The 18,316-nt window shown below is 34.4% G+C and overlaps 1 protein-coding gene across 4 annotated transcripts in view; it reads left to right on the forward strand.

Moving 5' to 3' along the window:
- CDH19 (cadherin 19) overlaps positions 1–18,316 on the forward strand; it is a 113,596-nt gene that overhangs the window by 67,671 nt on the left and 27,609 nt on the right. For all 4 annotated transcript variants that reach the window (XR_007900911.1, XM_051773420.1, XM_051773411.1 and 1 more), the window contains exons 2-6: positions 6,246–6,472; positions 9,685–9,979; positions 15,803–15,922; positions 16,561–16,725; positions 17,696–17,880. Coding sequence is in view for 3 of the 4 variants with exons in the window: in XM_051773420.1 (XP_051629380.1) it covers positions 6,275–6,472; positions 9,685–9,979; positions 15,803–15,922; positions 16,561–16,725; positions 17,696–17,880 (963 nt within the window). In the remaining variant the exon portion in view is untranslated. The remainder of the gene's footprint in view (positions 1–6,245; positions 6,473–9,684; positions 9,980–15,802; positions 15,923–16,560; positions 16,726–17,695; positions 17,881–18,316) is intronic.

Consider the following 18,316-nt stretch of genomic DNA (forward strand, 5'->3'; position numbering starts at 1 on the left):
CCAATCCCTCAGTTCTAAAAATACTGGTGGAGTAGGGTTGCAAAAGGTAGGAGACTGGTTACTTCATCTTGTATCCTCACAGCCATCAGGACACAGACATTGTGCAGCCAGTGTTATATGCTAAAGTTCAAATGTAATACAATAGCATCAACAGTCACTAACTTCAATTCATAAAAAGGTTTATTTCTCAGTATTGGTTTACTCATGTGTATTGGTGATTAATATAGTTCCACTAAGGAAATCAGAACTACCAATGATTGTGGAATGAGGTTGTAGAACACACAATATGCTACCATATCTTCTATACTACCTCCTTTGGGTTGTAGGCTGAACAGGGAACAGATGTACTACTTGTTTTCTTTACTAACTGCAGGAAATCTTATCCTTCACCTTAGATCCTTTTCTCTTTATTTTAAAAAAATCTCCTACCTTTCCCAAGAATTGCTGTATGTTTTTATTTGGAGACATAGGATTTCAAAAAATAAATATTACTATTTGATAGTGCAAAACATGTTTTGAATCTCTAGTCTGGACAGTGTTCTGTCTACCGCTTGTCACGCTTTGAAGAGTCAGGGTTTTGTCATCCAAAATGGCACCTGGGCTTCTTCTACAGGGACACAGATATTGTAGTAAAATACGGGGATCAAGACAACATGTTAATATGCTACCTAGAAATAACATCAGTAAAACACTATAAAACAATAGGAGTGACAGGATTTCTAGTTGATCTGCTCTACACTGATTAAAATCCATAGACTTAAAGGCACTAATCAACTAAAAAATTCATTTCTCTAAGCTATTTTATCCACTTGTAACTGACAGATAATTACTCTGGTAATTTTGTATAATAGTTGGAAAACCTTCCTAATGACACAATGGTATATTTGCAAAATGAAGAAAATAATATACCATTTACAGTGAAGTGAAATTTATCCACGTTTATAACATCTAAGTAATTGATCTCCATGTAAGTGAAGTTCTGGGTGACTAGTGGAGACACATGCAGCCATACTGTGTTAATATGCACTACCAGTCAACATAATTTGGTCAAATGTCACATCAAGATGTGCATTACAGAAGACACTTCTCAAGGTTAAGTAGAAGCTTTTAAAATAGCTAGTTCTGCAAAAGACTAGCAAGACAATTTTTGAGTTACCTGTAATTAATCGATTGAAGACATTATTACATTTAGGTGTTAGTTCTGATGACCATAGTATAATTAAATTCAGAATACTTGTTAGATGCAGCAGTCAAAATTTAAGAAAGAAAAATGTGTGAAAGACCAGAAAGTCAAAATAGACAAAATTAAAATATTTAGATTCAATAAAAATAATAGCTAAACCTAAAATAATGTTAAACACTAGAAAAACCATAAAGAGAAGAAATCAGGCAGATAAGCATAAGCTGACAGGTTTGTGGTAAAGATGATCTGAATGACAGCAGGACTGGTATCAATTTTTCCATTAAAAAAAAAAATTAATCAATCAGTTGATCACAAAATACTTATCTATGGCATAAGCAACTGTGATTACATTTAGTAAAAATTAAGTTCAAATAGCAAAATAAATTCTTGCTAATTTTTTTCCTTTTTCTAATTGTTGCTTTTTATCAAGTTGGTCAAATATTACTGTTACAATAGTATCTTCCAGCTGGAGCTAGATATGTCATATTTATTCCATAGGAGTTTAGCATGCCTTTTTCTAGTGTTTCCAAATAAAATACTTAAAATACATAAAGAATGGAAAACTTGCTTAAAAAAAAAAACTTGACACTGATTGCAAAAACTCAAATCACAGACAAAATCAACAAAAAAAAATGCAGAGTTTTAACACTGCAAAAATTATTACCCTAATCTATGTGAAATTCAGCAACAGTAAGAAGCAGCAAGAATAGGATTAGGTCCATTACAGTGCACACTCTGGAAGATTTTATTATTGTTCTGTACAGATTATAAAACAAATATAAACAAACAAACCTCCCCACAAAACATATGTATTAATTACATTAGTTGATATACATATTACTATATATTACTAAGTTTTTGAGAATTCCAGGCGTAATATAGCCTGGGTGTCTACCATATTGTGCAAAACCTAAACTTGTCAAAGAAAATGAGTCTACATATAGTGTTTTCTGGAAAGAAAATAGAGCAATAGCACCATAATACTCTAGGATCATCAGTAATCAGCCATATAAAATGCAACCAGGACAAATAACTGGTAGCAGTACAAATGAGCAAATCTGTAGTGGAGAAATTGGAAGGTTTCTAACCATTCAAGCTTTTTATAACATGATAATTTGTAGGGGTTAGTTACAAATACCCTTTCTTCTTTATCCTATTAAGTGAAAATTAAAGATAGCAATATACAAGGGAGACAAGTTTAACTACAATCATAATAACATGGATGCATGAGACAGAACATGTAACTGAAACAACGTCATCATCTTGAGATAAGAAATGTTTCAAAAGCTGCATGTTAATGAATTAGATTCGCTTACATGAATTTTTCCACTTGTTGTTTGCTTGATGTTATTAAAACAAGCAAAGACAACAACAAATTCCACAAAAGGAATATCTTTCAGTCTGGCATTTTTAGTTCTGCTGAATGCTTTCAAGGACAGAGGGACTTGTTTTCTCAGGAGTCACTGTTTCAAAATTCAGATGTAAATAGGATCAAGTACATATACAAGTTAGTCCTAATGGTCTCTAGTTAAGGAATATGTTACCACATCCCTTGTTACCATATTTCAGTGTTTTGCCACCTCCTAATTAAAAGGCTTTACTTGTATCAAATTATGAGGGGTTTGGTACAAAATTAAGTTTGGTTTTCCTATTCTTCAGCTAACAGAATTGGAACAGAATTTTTCATCGTCTTCACTGTAATCTGCTGTTTGGGGTGTTTTTAGTGCTTTAGAAAGTTGTTGTTTGTCTTCACCTTTAGTCTTTTGTTTTCTCCATCAAAAAATATTTAACATCCCTGTATCCAAGCAGCAGTATTTTTTAGATCTCTTCCTACTACTTTTCTTGTAATGCTAGGCAGTAACAGGTAATATTTCCAACGGAGAAAGGACGTCACTTGGTGGTGATTCCAGAACAAACCTAACAAAGGACTCTTCAACTTTGTGCCAAGAAAGTAAATCTTAACTCTACAAGAAACTCATTATTTTCATTGGGTATGAAAAGAAGATACTGCTTTAAAAGTTGTTACAACTGAAATTGATACTCTCATTACTGTGTTCTAAGTATCAGTCTTTATTATTGCAATCCACTGCATGTGTGGAGTGGAGACATACTCCCTGAAGACTAGGAACAGAAAAGTGGTTTCCATTTCTCTCCCTTGGGAAATCATTATTAACAAATCATTTGCTCATCTCTGAAAATATATTTTTCCTTTTTTTTTTCAATTAGAGATTATTCTACTAAAAAATCTGTCTATTTGTGCATACCACTATAACAACCAAAATCTCAGTGCTTTTCCGAATCCTCCCTTTGATTGAATATTATAATTGAAACAGAAAGTAAAAGGACATTTCATTTACAAAGCCCTTACCAAATGAGTGTAAAATAAGAGACAACTGATGGATAGGGAAAGACAAGGAAGAACAAGGGAATAATGAGACAACACTAGTCATAGTGATTGGCAGTAGTCTCAGTAGTCTCAGTATAGAATCTTCTTAAACACTGTGAACATTTTTTTTTTTTAAGTGCGTAACAATGAAATTTAGATTTTTAAGAAAAGACTAGAAATAGAGGAGGAAATAAGAAATTAATTGCTGGATATTTTATGAGAGCCATTTTGAGAGTTAGCTACAATCAGTGGAACAGAAAGAAGATGATTATTTCACAAGGGAGCAATTGGATTTATAAAGAATGGCAACATGTGCTGGCCAGAGGCCGGAGGCAGTGTCTCAATGCCAAATGAGTAGGAAGATGTTGGAAGTAAACATGCTTTGAAAGGTCCTGAAAGTAAAGGCAAATTGAGTATGTTTGATATAACAGAAATACATACAGCTCTCATTTCCATTACATAGCTTTATATTTTTTACAGAAATTTGCCTACTGTCTCTACTTTCAAGTCAAAGTCTTTTTATACACTAACAGTGTACAACATGTCCAAATCTAAAAATGTTTATTCATGCTCATTTTGTCTAAGATATGATGCTTGAATTCATATAACATGGGCTATTAATATAAATTAATAAAAAGGAGACACAAAAATAGACCAAAATACTAATTGTATTCTTTATGTTGTTCATCTCTAACTGCTGAGCACATTGCAAAAAGGTGGCCAACAACAGACCTGTGTAACCATATTTTGTGCTCTTGCTATGTTGCTGTGTATACATGGTGTCTTCAGATGAATTTGATAACGACTGTTTGACATTCACTCTGCGTGAAATACTGCCCCACAAGTCTGAAATACCTTGTTGAACAATGTGGGCAATGTCACAAGAAGCATCTAAAACAACAACAAAGGGGTAGCCAGAAGTATTTTCTATGGCTCAGACTGAACACCTGCCTCTTCATACTGAATATTGAAGTAACTTTTTTTATGATTCCTCAGAAAGGTCTCTTTGACTGTTCAGTTTTCATTGTTTGATTTGTCTGTCCTTTGGTATGTGCTGCAATAAAATGAATGTTCATTTTCAAGGTTAGTTTCTGTGAAGATTACTGCTTAGCTCTAAGTACCCTCGTTGCATAGAGCCTCTCCAAGGTCTTTAGGCCTTTTAAGCCTCACTCAAGCTTTATTTCAGAGCCAAGTTGAACCTTGTTGGCCTTGTTTTCCATGTAACAAATATTATTCTTTCAGCTATAGGAAAATAGGCAGTTTTCCACAGGAAACTGAAACTAGAGAATACCCAAGTCACATTCCTTCTATTTAAGTCTCATTTTGCACTGTTACAGCTTTACAGTCCAAAACCAAAAAACATTAATAAATTGGAAGGTACACTTTAGCATCTATGGTTCTATATGACTTTATTATTAGAACTTCCTTATCTTTTCTCTCTCTCTCTCTCCACATAGAGATATATATATGCAGATTATATTTTAACAAGCTGTTGTCCAACATCATATGAAATTGTTTTCTGTATTATCTGTCTTTTTAAACAATTATGATGTTTCCCTTTGGATAAGGATTGGTATTTATAACATTATTATTTAAATCATTAGCTTAAAATACATGCATTGTATTTTATCCTGGACAACTAGACTTCTGGATTTTTCAGCCCTAAGGAAAATACATCCAAATATTTCTTTCCAGTGACTGAGGTATGATCGATTCATAAACCAGACTGTTCCTGCATAGAAAATATTATTCTTTAAGGCTAACGCCTTTAAAAGAATGTCTAATACCATTGCCAAATAGGGTTTTAAGACTTGAAATGTGTATGGTTAAGTATTTTTAAAATTTTCCTTTTTTCCTCATGTAAGATGGCTATTTTTAACCGAGTACTGCATTATACTTAAAATTCAGAGTTTCCTTTATTCTGCCAAAAATCACTGAAAAGTCAGTAACAGCTTATAATTTGTGAAAAGTCTTCATTTTCTGAAAGTATGTTTTGTGCCTATGAAACTAGCTGCAGAAATCTACATCTTTCAAGATCCATTTACCCTTTGACTGCTTAATTATAGCCAATAATGTCAGAGGTGGTAAAATCAGTTAAGACAATTTCTATCAGCCAGGAAGGAGAGGTGTAGATTTTTGCTACTTCTTCATGATGCCCTACCAATTTTGGTATTTTTGCAGGCATTTTGTTGAGCTGGGAAAGTGGGTAAGAAGAGGTTAAACAAATATATGCACCACTCTGTTTCAGCTGCCAGACATCAAGACCACTAAGGCTAGATGTTCACCCTTCAGGCAGTTCTGTGACTGCAGCTCAAAACGAGCCCTGCCTAACAAGAAGCATACAATTATTCCAATCAAATTATTCCTGGGCTACACAATACAATTACCCAGCTTAATTTGAAAGATGATTTAATTGAAGGATGATTTTCCTTTTTTTTTTTGCATACAAACTCCCTGTATAGGATATTCATAAGGGAAAGTTGAGCACTTGACTTTCATGCCAGAATATCTATTTTAAACAGAAACAGACTCTGTTTCAACTCTTTCCTTTTAGGGAGAGGAGGAGGTTTTAACACCGCAAATCAGCTCTTATATTAGCACAGAATAAATATATAAAAGTGGAAAGACAAAAGTGATGCTTTGTCAATTATTTTTAATTTTTTTCCTCTTTCACAGATTAAAATTGATTGAAAGAAGGTTTCAGCATGAATTTCTCTGCATTGATACCTCTCATGGCGATGCTGGTTCAACTTTGGCCTTACTCCCTCAGCATGCGGAACCACAGTGCTCAAAACCCAGATCTGTCTTTCACGGGAGTTCGAAGAGTGAAACGTGGCTGGCTATGGGAGCCACTTTTTGCAACTGAGGAACAGGTTTCACTGGGTCCTCTTTATATTGGACAGGTATGATAAGTAACGATTCAAGGACAATACAAGGTTAGCTTTAGCATGCTGATTAGCAGCTTCTGCCTTGACTTGGAAGATCAAACATCTCCAGTGACCTGGAAATAGCAAGAAAGGTAGAAACTGGAGATCAGGAAGCTGTAATTAGGCATTACTACATCTCTCCTTTCCTGTGACCCTACTGAGGGTCAGAGAACTCCAAGAGTTGGAAGTCATGGTAGTACCAAGGACCTTCCTCCACCTAAGTTGCAGTCAAGGAAATTTCACATTCAAGCTGTTACTGAAACTAGTTCTATACACAGCAGACGAAGGTATAAAGCTGAAAAGTTCCTTTTTTTTTTACTTCTGAATGAAAGTTAAGGACTCATTTATCAACATCTGGCAATTTGCTTGTGCTATTTTTGGCATTGCATCAGAGCAGCCATACTGAGCGCAGTGTAGTTTACAAACAGTATTTAGCATGATTTTCTATTACACTAAGTAGCAGCTGATTTACCCGTCATTAATTTTTAATGAAGCAGATTAATACTAAGTCCTTTTACCACTGAGAAACTACAGGAATCTGCATGGTTCATTAGATTAACGCAGGTTTAGCACAACAAGCAATTATTTTTCACCCTCCTTTAAAAATGTGCTTTAAGATAATTGTCTTAATGAGGCTTTATCTGCCCCTTTTCTTCTCTTTCTGCTTATCATTATTATATTTATTATTATTATTTATTTTTGTGTGATAGAAATAACTGTAATCTTGAGATCTAGTTTTCTTTTCTTTAAGGTCCTTTCTAGATGAATGAACCAAAAAAAGTTTAACTGCTAATTAACTAGCACTAAAATTTAATTGGGCCCAAAGGGTGAAGTGTTCAAAATTCATTAATTACTTTTTCCCAGCCCCTTCGAAGTAACTACTATGGAAATGTGATGTCTCACTTCTGAAAGAACAAGTTCAGATAGGCTGTATATTTTTTTTGACCGTTATTATTCTTACAATACTTCAAAAATAGTTTCCTGCAAAGAAACTTCATAAATATCATGCATTTTCATGATCTCACCTTTCTATTTCTCACAGGTAAACTGGGAATTTTATTGAAGATTATCATTAGTTTGTTGCAGTGTTACCATTGTCTAGTGAGACATATTTACTTGTGTCTTTTTATTGAGTATAATATACTCTGCTTTCAGCAAATTAAGTGGTAGTCTATGATCAACACATGAAGTTTTAGTAATTAAGGCCCTGAAGGAAACTACATCAATGAAAATACACAGGTAGAGAATCTTCGCTTTCAAGTCGCTATTCCATATAAAATTCCTTTCACAGTCAGAGCTAAATATTCAAATTTTATTTAACATAGACTCATGACTCCTTTTCTATTATCAAGCTTAAGAAAAATAAATGTTTCCATTGGCACTGCAATGACAGATATTTGAGAGCAAGTACGAAAATTCTTGTTCTCAGTTCTAATTTACAATAAGAGGACCATTTATTTTGTTGTGCTTAGCCTAAAAAAGCCAAGTAAACTGAGAAACTTTAGTATGCTTTCTCAGCAAATGTCATCTGTAAGAGAGTCTCATTTTACTTGTTCAAGGTCATGAAATCTTTTGTGGATAAATGATTCTGAGTGAAGTTGCTTAACACAGGTTATGTCTAAGCAGCCAGTCCAAGGTATGCTTCCAGTTTTATGCACTCTGTGGTCACATCTGAAATCTGTTAGTGTAAAGATCTAGAAATACATCACCTGTCCTGTGCCCTGCAGTTCATTACAAGGAAACCAAGTTTTATCGACAACAAAGAATGTGTGTTGTCCCTTAGCCAGATGACAATTTCGATGGTGTTAAAATGAGTTTGACTAGATCACATTTTGCACACAACTACTTATGTTGAAAATATTTGACTTCAAGTTGTTCATATTTTAAATTATTCTAAACTCCCTAGACTTGAAAATTCTCTTTTGTACTGTCAAGGGTAATTAACTCTGCATATTTTATGTCTTAAATACTTTGAGAGAACTCAGAGCAGGAACTCAAAACTGTTCCTCATATCCCAGAGCAGTGTCCCCATCACATTGTTTTGTTCCAAAGAAAGGTTAAAATTATTTTTGCAACTTCAGAAGTCATTAGAAAATATTTGAGTAGATCCAATAGCGGAACAGACCCTTTATACCCTGTAGTTACTTCTTTCCCATTCTGTGTCCTCATATCCTACATTGACCTGTAGTGTCAATAAGCATGAAACAAAACAGTGAGATAATTGAAGTCAATGGTTAGGCATATTATTTGCATTTTAAACCTGTTGCTTCGTAAGAGAAGCAAGTTGAATAATTTTATTTTTTTTTAGCTTTGCATTTTTCAATTATTATCCAGTCTCTTAGAGAATTTGACATTTTTTATTTTAAAACCAAAATAAATAGAGAAAAATAGAGAATTAATGTTATAACAGAAATTACTGGTTCCATAAAATTCAACTGTGGATGCTTGACATGTTAAGAAATTAAGTTACTGCTATTTAAAAGTTTCTATTATATATTACTAACATTAACAGGACATGAACAAATGTAGCTGGACCACAATTGTCTCCAAGGTTCAGCTTCATCAAAGGAATTATCATCATAAAGTTCAGCTTAGCAAGACAACAGAGGATGTAGATCATCCTGGATGGAAATGGAAAATGTCTATCAATTTATTTCAGAATAAATAATATAGGCTTACACCGCAGAATGGCTTTTCACCTCTAATATTTCAACAGAAATAGAACATCATTGTTGCTCACATTTGCACTTAGTATTGCTGAGTACAGAGGAAAAAAAATACATAAAACTTACAAAGAACACTTGCCATTTGCAATAATAAAAATTTTAGATAATATTTAACAGTCTTTGCCTTGTTTTCAGCAGAGTTGTATGGGAGCTGATAAAGCAATGAACTAAAGTGGGTACTTACATTCATTTCCTTCATTTCAAAGTAGCTGAAGCATCTCTTTTCAGGTTTGTCATGCACTCAAGTGTGTTATATAAATACTTTAAAATTAAATACTTTAATATACTTTAAAATTAAAATGACTGGCTGAAAATGTGACAATATCTTCTTTTAAATATTAGTATCTAAGAAGGCTCATTAGTGACAGGGTTCACTGTGGAATGAAAACAAAGGCTCAAATGAATAGTTCAAAAACTTATTCCTCCTAAAGTGTGACTTATTTTTCTGTTTTGTACTTTCAGCTGAAATCAGATTTAGACAAGCAGGATGGCAACCTAGAATACATTTTGACTGGGGAGGGAGCTGGAAGCATTTTTGTCATCGATGAATATAATGGCAAAATTTATGTGACACAAAAGCTGGATCGAGAAAAAAAACCTTTCTACAGCCTAAAAGCAAAAGCAATAAACAGGAGTACTCGACTTCCCGTTGAACCTGAATCAGAATTTATTATCAAGGTTAGAGATGTCAATGACCATGAACCACAGTTCTTGGATGGGCCTTATGTGGCTACTGTTCCAGAGATGTCACCTGAAGGTATTATATGGTGTGAACCAAAATCTTTATTTCTTGATTTTTTTCTAGATAGTTGTGTGGATACAAAATCTTAATAACATATGTTACAGACTACTTCTCAGTGAGATGAAAGCAAACTCTTTTACAGGTTTGGAAAAGGTTATAAATATTTCTACTTAACATCCTTGTTTTTAAATATTTGTTTTGTACTTGTTTAAAAATATAACATTACAAGTAAAAATAGGTAGAGTACTGAAGCCAGTTGCAAAGGAGATGTGATGACCACCCTCACTCTCTGTATGTTGCCTACTTATTTACACTGCCAAGCATCTTTCCTATCAGTCAACTTCTTCTTGTTTGGATTAGATTGTGTGCAATGAAGGACCAACCTTCCGTTTTCCCAAGCACATGAATTTTCCTGTCAAGAGGAACAACTTAATCCCTACACCTCTTCTTTCCCCCTTCCAAATAATCAAATGGACCGGTACTAGGATCTGTCATGTATCTGGAAACTTATTTCAGCAAATACAAAGCAAAGTCAACATCTGACAAATATAAGTGTATATATACATCTGTGTACATACACATATGGATACATAATATATGTACACATACATTTAAAGCCTTTAGGCCCCCCAAAATGTAAATACAGCAGACATAAACAAGTATGTTATAGATGCTATCTCCAAGCAACTCTCTTCAAAATCAAAGGAAAACTAGATTCTTTAATTCTTACAGAAAGAATCCCAATAATCTCTTTAATTCATACTCCTACCTCTTTTGATTATTTTTATTTGCAATTGATATTGAAGAGAAATTATTGTGCTACTTTAAATAGTATGAATTAATGAGGTCATTAATGTAATAGCATCAGTGATCATAAAAGGTAATAAAAACTATGTTTCATTAAGTATTACCTGTTCGACTTTTAGGGCAGAATCAGTGAATCTTTCACAGTGAACCGTAAACTTAATGTTCTTTTACCAGCCAGAATAGCAGTTGCAAGAAAGAGATATTCATGCCTGGTGTTTAATCAAAAGTAGGGTTAGTATCCTAATTTCTGCCAGGAAGCAGCAGCTCAGCATCACTACCAGTAGCTGCAAACACCTCCATTTAATCAATTTACTTGCTAGTCACACTGCTTATACCAACTTCTGCCAGGGAAATCACTTGTGATTGTTTTTTCACTGCCACTTTTTTCTGTGCAGACAGACTTACAGACTTAGTTTGCATCTGAGCTCTTGGTCAAATAACTTTTTCTAATCAGTTTCTTGTTCAGAGGGTTCTTCTAGGCTTTGTATCTTGTTCATTTACTCAAGTTTGGAGATGAGAAGACAGATGTCTTGTAAACGACCTTTTTATTTTTATGTGCTCATAGTAAAAATACTTATAGTTCATTGTCTAGAATTATTTGGGATTGCACGGTTGTAGGACTTTGATGACTCCTTTTTTTTTCCCCCTGTGGGAAAGCATTGTTTATAGGTCACAGAGTCTCTTATAAAATGTTGTAGTTTTTTTTTTTTTTTTTTTAAATAGTTGGTGATTTAGTATGGTTTCATTTATACTCACAGAGACTTGTAACCATTCACATAAGTGTATGAACAACTGACTTATAAATTTCTTCTATTTTATCTTTCTGTCTTAATGAGAGCTATATGGGGAAAAAAAAAAGAAAAGAAAAGTAGTCAGGTAGGGCAGTGCGTAAGGACAAAACAACAATGTAACCTTTTCCCATATGACTGTTTCTCTCCAGAAACCATTAATAAGCAGTTGACAAATGAGAAGTTTTACTCTCTACTCCCTTGAATTTGCTATAAACAGATAATGTAAAAGTGAAAGGCTCAGCTGTCTTTATCCACTCTCCTGTGTCATCTATTATATATTTAAATTCCTAAAATACTATATCACTTCAGAATAAGATTAATTAAGCTGCAGAAAACTTAATCTACTTTGTGATATTCTTGTAATATTATAAATAAAAAATATTCTAGTGAAATGTAGAAATATATGAAATGAAAAAAAAAAGTTAAAAAATCAGAAGTAACACTGTCTCCCATTTATCAGAATGGGTGAAAAATGAAGAACCCAGAGTGCCTCCTCTCTCAGACACAGACTGCCTGAAATAGTGCACTCACAGATATGCAACCATCCGGAGTATGATATGCGAATCCAGGTCATCCTATGGATTTTGAAATGTTTTCTACATTGCTTCTTCCATACCTGACCTCTTTAGCCCTAATACCATAGCTATTTCAGAGATCACTCTTTCACCTGTTTCTTCCATGTAGACACTACTGGAATACAAATATATATATCTGGAATATACAATGTAAGTGGAGTATATACCTTGACAGTGGTCAGCTCCAACACGTGAAACAGCTGAGCTGCGCAACATGAGTACTTCTATAGACTCGCTTGCCCTGCTTCTCAAAAGGTAGGGACTGCACTACTGAGGTAAAACCTGTTTCAGTGCACATCCTAAACCAACCTTACAAGGAAATTTATAACCTCCCAGCAGACAGAAAGAGTAATCAACCAAAATTTGCAGCACTGGTACCATAACAGTTCATTGTTATCAGTGCTGTTCTCCCAGTAAACTAGAACATACTCTTGCAAAATAAGGGATGAAGAACAGAATTAGTTTAAGTGATACAGTGCAACAGAGAGCCTTACCCTTTCCTCCGTTTCAGAGTACTCTAGCATTGGCTCTACTCACTGATGCTAGATCTAGTAATTTCCTCACAGAAAACACTCTAAGGAAGTGTGGTCAATATTTTGGAAAGCAGGTCATTGCTAGTGAAAATTTTGTCTGGAACTAAGAAAGAGAGGAGAGAATAATTCAAAGCTGGCCACTTGCCTCAGAGAACCACAGCAAAATTAGAAGATAGAGACAGATAATTTTGCCTGCAGTTAGTTACAAATATCACTATATATACTAATGTGCCAGCAAATTAGAATATATTTTAATCCTTTATTAGCTCTCTTTTATCTTCAGTACTAAATTTTATTAGATTTTTAAAGGCAAGTGTCACAGTAAATGAAATGCATGTCAGCAAATGGACTCTCTTCTGAGAACACAGGTTTGTGCTCTTCCCTCAGGCACTCAGTACGATTTTACTTAAAGTGTCTTCCATATAGCTGTTAAACTTGTACAAATGCAGTATATCTGATGGAGTGGTTAAGAGTCAGATGCAATAATCTATCAGTACTTAATGTCCTTACCGATTTCAAGCTCTAGTTAGAAAAATGAATAACTATTTGCCATGTGAGGGCCCCATAGCATACCTGGCTGCAGCATATAAATGGCACTACTCTGTTTTGCCCAAGAAGGGTAAAATCAAGCCTGAAGAGATAAAAATTAGTAGTTTGCCTTAAATAAAGCTAATAAAAAAGTTCAATTGTGAATTATGTCTTGTCATGCTTACAATGTTAGGAGTAAGGGTTTAGGGGGTTTCTTTTTTGGGTTTTTTTTTGTGTGTGTGTATTTATATGTTAATTGATTGGTTTAAGATATGATTTGTAACTGTATTTTCTCATAACCGCGTACTTACAAATAATGGCTTCTGAGAGTTTTTGAGTACAGAATATTAACGTTGCAATTTCTGTTTCTCAAATAATAATGGTAAACATTATTCCATTCAATAAATGGTTTGGGTTGGTTTCTGGTTGTTTCTTTGTCTGTGGGGCTTTTTTTGGGTTTTGTTTTTTTGTTTGTTTGTTTTGTTTTGTTGGGCATTTTGTTTAGGGGTTTTTTTCTTTTTTGGTTGGTTGGTTCATTTTGGTGGTTGTTTTTCTTTTCCTGACTGTTAAATGTATAAAAAAATACAAGTTTCATGGCATAATATTTTTCTTCTGCTTACTATATATAGTCTGTAGTTAACCTAGAGGTTCATGTAGTGATCATAAAATCTCCTTTCTAAAAAAATGTGAGAAAATATAGCCTGGTCTTTACATGGTCTCCTGTCACCCCATTTTAGAAACAATCTTCCTCCTGAGAGTGCAGGATATGTTATTTCTTTCCTCCAGGTCAACTCCCTCTTTACTAGATGTCTCTTGCCTGTTCACCTTTCATCTCACTAAGCCCAACTATATAAATTCCGTGCTTCTGCCTTCTGCTATACTCTGGAAAAGTCAACAGGCAAGCAGAAAAGTATGCTTGGGTCTTAGAGAAGCAGGAAATGTTGATTTAGATTCAAGCTTTCTCAATGATAGTTAGAAACTGTGCAGAAAATAAATCTAAATGTGTGAGATCCGCAAATGTTGTAATAATAACTTTGCATTCCTATATATGTTGGATTTTATTCCTGATTTACTAAATATGGTGCTGTAAATAAGTCCATTACTAAACAGAGTTGTGGCCAGTTGAGTTTATTTAGTAGGAAATAGCATGCATGACAGACCACATCCATTGGATTACTCATAGTTCTTGATCCCTTCCTAACTAGCACTCCATTTCTTTTTCAAAGCAATTGCATTCTAGTTATGTTAAATTGTCTTAGAGGATGAGTTTTCTCTAATAGTGACAGCAATTTCCACAGATCACAGCTGATACAAAGTTAACAGTTGTGTAGCTGAAGATTTGATTTACCCTTCAGTCTTATTATGGAATTCTGTTATTTCTGAGGCATATATGTGTCCTGACTAAATATGAATCTGTAATTTTATATTTAACATTTCTCCAGAGCAATAGGATCTGTATATATATTTAGACATCTATACACACATCTAAAGCACACATGAATGTCAGATATTCGATACTGTAGGTATGTTTTGAAGGACATATAAGTCCAAACTTGATCAACATAACTGGTGTACTCTGGTCTCAAATCAGGAGGCCTGGAGACACACCATCTATAACGCTGTTGCTTCCTTTGAGAAAGCACACAGGATCACTCTAAAGGAGACAAGTATCAACTTTGCCTTAGTCGTAAAAAATGTGGTTCTGGTCTAGCTCCCTTGCACTCCATTGTTTCTTCTTCTTTTCTCCTCCAGCAAAACTATGCAAGCTGTATTGGTAAGCAGGTGCAACCATGTGAACATATGCCAGAAATTTTTAGAAAGTATCTTGATTTCCCACTATTCCTCATGAGAAGTGATATTTGTATTCTAATGCAGAACCTAGGTGAGGAAAAAAGACAAAAATAATTATTACCTTACAAAATTATGTTACTGTGAATATTTTCTTTTAAAGGACAGTCATTAATGGTAGTGCCAGTCAATCTTCTATCAAGGATTTAAACAACTTCCCATCAGAGATGAAATCAATCTCTGAAGTTTAATTGTGCTGTGTTTTTTGTACCGGTAATTCTGTCATCGTTTTTTGCTCCGCGACAGGCTCATTAAAGAGTCAACGATAAAAAAATTTATCTGAGCCTTGTTATACTTCTTGGCTGCTTTGCTTGCTAACAATTAATTTCTTTATCACCAGTGGGCCTACTGGTGATAAAGTAACTGTGTTTTCCTTTTCCTTTGAGGAACTTCCATAAAATACTTTGAAGAACATAGAAGAGGAGGAGAAACAATTTACCATATTCATTCACATATCAGAAATTAGGGAAAAAGGCATGATATGTGTAGTATTTTAAGCAACATAACGTAGTACTAAAAAATCGTACGTTATTTATTTTTATCTTTAAATTCAAATGCAACAAGAATAGTTGCTGGGGACATATTTTCCCTTTTTAAAGATAAATTTTAGAAAGTGACATTTGCTTTTGTAAATTTTTAGGACTGTTTGCTAATACATCTGGTATGTTAAAAGGTTTTAAAGAGTTTATGTTCTATAATTATGAGATAATTTATACAAGGAGAGAATAAATATAATCTATTTTATTTTTCCTTGAGGTACTTCGGTTATACAGGTAACAGCTACAGATGGTGATGATCCTTCTTATGGGAATAGTGCCCGTCTGCTTTACAGTCTCATTCAGGGACAGCCATATTTCTCTGTGGAGCCAAAAACAGGTACTACAAATGAACTTGTAACTTGAAAACATTCAAGAACTAATTAAATAGATGCAAGCAAAAATGTTCTTCATTTCAGTACAAAGATACTGAAATGATACCACCCTTCACTCTTACATTTTTGCATAGTTCCTAGATCTAAAGAAAATAATTTTTTTCTTTCCCATAGGAATTTGAAATTCTTTCTCTCTAAGAAATCCAAACTTTAGTTAGCAAAATATCTTGTTAAAGAAAAGAGCTGCATTACGAGTACCTCATTCAACCAATTAATCTAGGAACACTTCTCACATAACAGCTCTGTGAGTCGTTATGTGACATTTCTATCTCTATGTTGGAGGAACCACAGATATGGGACATCCCCCCAAAAACCTACTTTCTGACATGGTTATGTATGGTAGAGGAAATAAATGGAGTATTCTGCTCCCCAGAAGTCTAAATATGCACAATGGATCTCTCATACAGTGTATTTGAAACCATGAGTACTAATTCACAGTATTAGGGTAGTTTTACTGTGCATGGTCTAGAATGTAAATTGATAACTAGGTCCAGTGATACATTTTATATCCATATTATACTGTCAGATGTTCAGAAAAATATGAGACTGTTATATGCTATTACATTATACTTTTCATTTTTAGGGGTCATCAGAATGGCTTCCCAAATGGATAGAGAAACAAACGATCAGTATTTGGTCGTCATCCAAGCCAAAGATATGGTTGGGCAACCAGGGGCATTTTCAGCGACAGCCACTGTTACCATCAACCTCTCTGATGTCAATGACAATCCACCTAAATTTCAGCAACGTGAGTATAGGCTGCTTACACTAATTGAAGTCGTGAAGAAATTTCGATCCACTGTGGCTCTGTTAGGTTCGCTGGGAGATCTTTTTAGAACAGAACTGTGCTTTGACTTCAACATATAGATTAAATAAAAGTAAAATAAAAAAAAAAAAGCCCACACAAAAGCTCAAAAATCATGAGGAAAAAAATCTATCATCGCAAAAGATTTCAGGCCTGCTGTTTTTACTTACCACTAGACTTTGGAGATAAATCACTTACTAAATTGCTTTCCCTTTAGTTTGCCCTACCTAAGCACCATTTTCACTCACCTTCTCTCTTCTTCTCCTCTCTTCATTCTTTTTTGGCAGATACTGTAAACTTTTTGGTAAATGATGTGAACCTATCTGTCCAGGGAGCTTCTAGCAGATGTGAGAGCTGCTCACTGGGCTGTCAGGAAAAACTAGTGAAATGCAGCAGGGAAGTGCTGTCCTCCATTGTATTTTCACCCTGTTGGTTCATAGAATCATAGAATAGTTTGTATTGGAATGGATCTTTAAAGGTCATCTAGTCCAACTTCCCTTCAATGGTCAAAGATGTTCAGAGCCTCATCCAACCTGATCTGGAATTTTTCCAGGAACAGGGTATCCACCACCTCTCTGGACAACCTGTGCCAGTGTTTCACCACTCTCATTGTAAAAAACCTCTTCCTTATCTCTAATTCAAATCTTCCCTCCTTCATTTTAAAACAATTGCCTCTTGCCCTTTGCTCTATTTATTGCTAAAGTAGGGCTGAGAGGGGAGGATCCATAAGTGGAAAGACTGTACCCATATACCCATGTCCTGTACCCATGATCTATACAATGTTAGATTTTATCCTTTATTCTACCAAAAGTTGGGAACTCTCCCCAGCTTTCTGAGAGCCTCCCACCATCATAGCTACAGCAGCTATTAACTATGGTAGATCACTAAACTGTGCCAGTATTTATTTCTTTAGGACTTTACCATATGAGTGTCTCTGAAGAAGCTCCTGTGGGCACCACTGTAGGCAAAGTCTTTGCAGAAGACAGCGACATTGGGGAGAATGCAGCCATGAACTACTCCATTGAAGGAGAGAGCTCACATGTTTTTGACATCATTACTAACAATGAGACTCAAGAAGGAATTATCTTATTAAAAAAGGTGAGATCTCAGAAACCTTCCAAAAAATATTTAAATACTAGAGAAAATTTCCACAAGCAAGCTGGATGTTTAAAAAAGGGCTATTGCTTTGGATTCTACTATTTTCTTTCTTTCTTTAGGCTTTGCTATTTGATTGGAATATTAGGGGGATAAAAAGAAAAATGCTTTTCCTTCTGTTTACCTTTTTGACTCATTCCTATTACTGCTGAATACAAACGTGACAGAGTATCTTAATGTCATCTCTAGCTGTGCAACAGTGTATCCCATTGTGAGAAAATGTTCTATCTCTTCTGTGCATCATCTGTAAAATTTTTATCAATTTTTATCAGTGCAAACAATATTACTTGTTTCCAACACCTTCTGTTATGTGAAGGCAGAATTTATTACAATATTAGATAGACAGTGGAGGTTTTCTTATGGCATAACTTTAAAAAGA

The sequence above is a fragment of the Manacus candei genome, unplaced genomic scaffold (assembly GCF_025592945.1).
Source record: "Manacus candei isolate 608988 ecotype Guabito, Panama unplaced genomic scaffold, ASM2559294v1 h1tg000008l, whole genome shotgun sequence".
In the NCBI taxonomy this organism is placed as follows: Eukaryota; Metazoa; Chordata; class Aves; order Passeriformes; family Pipridae; genus Manacus; species Manacus candei.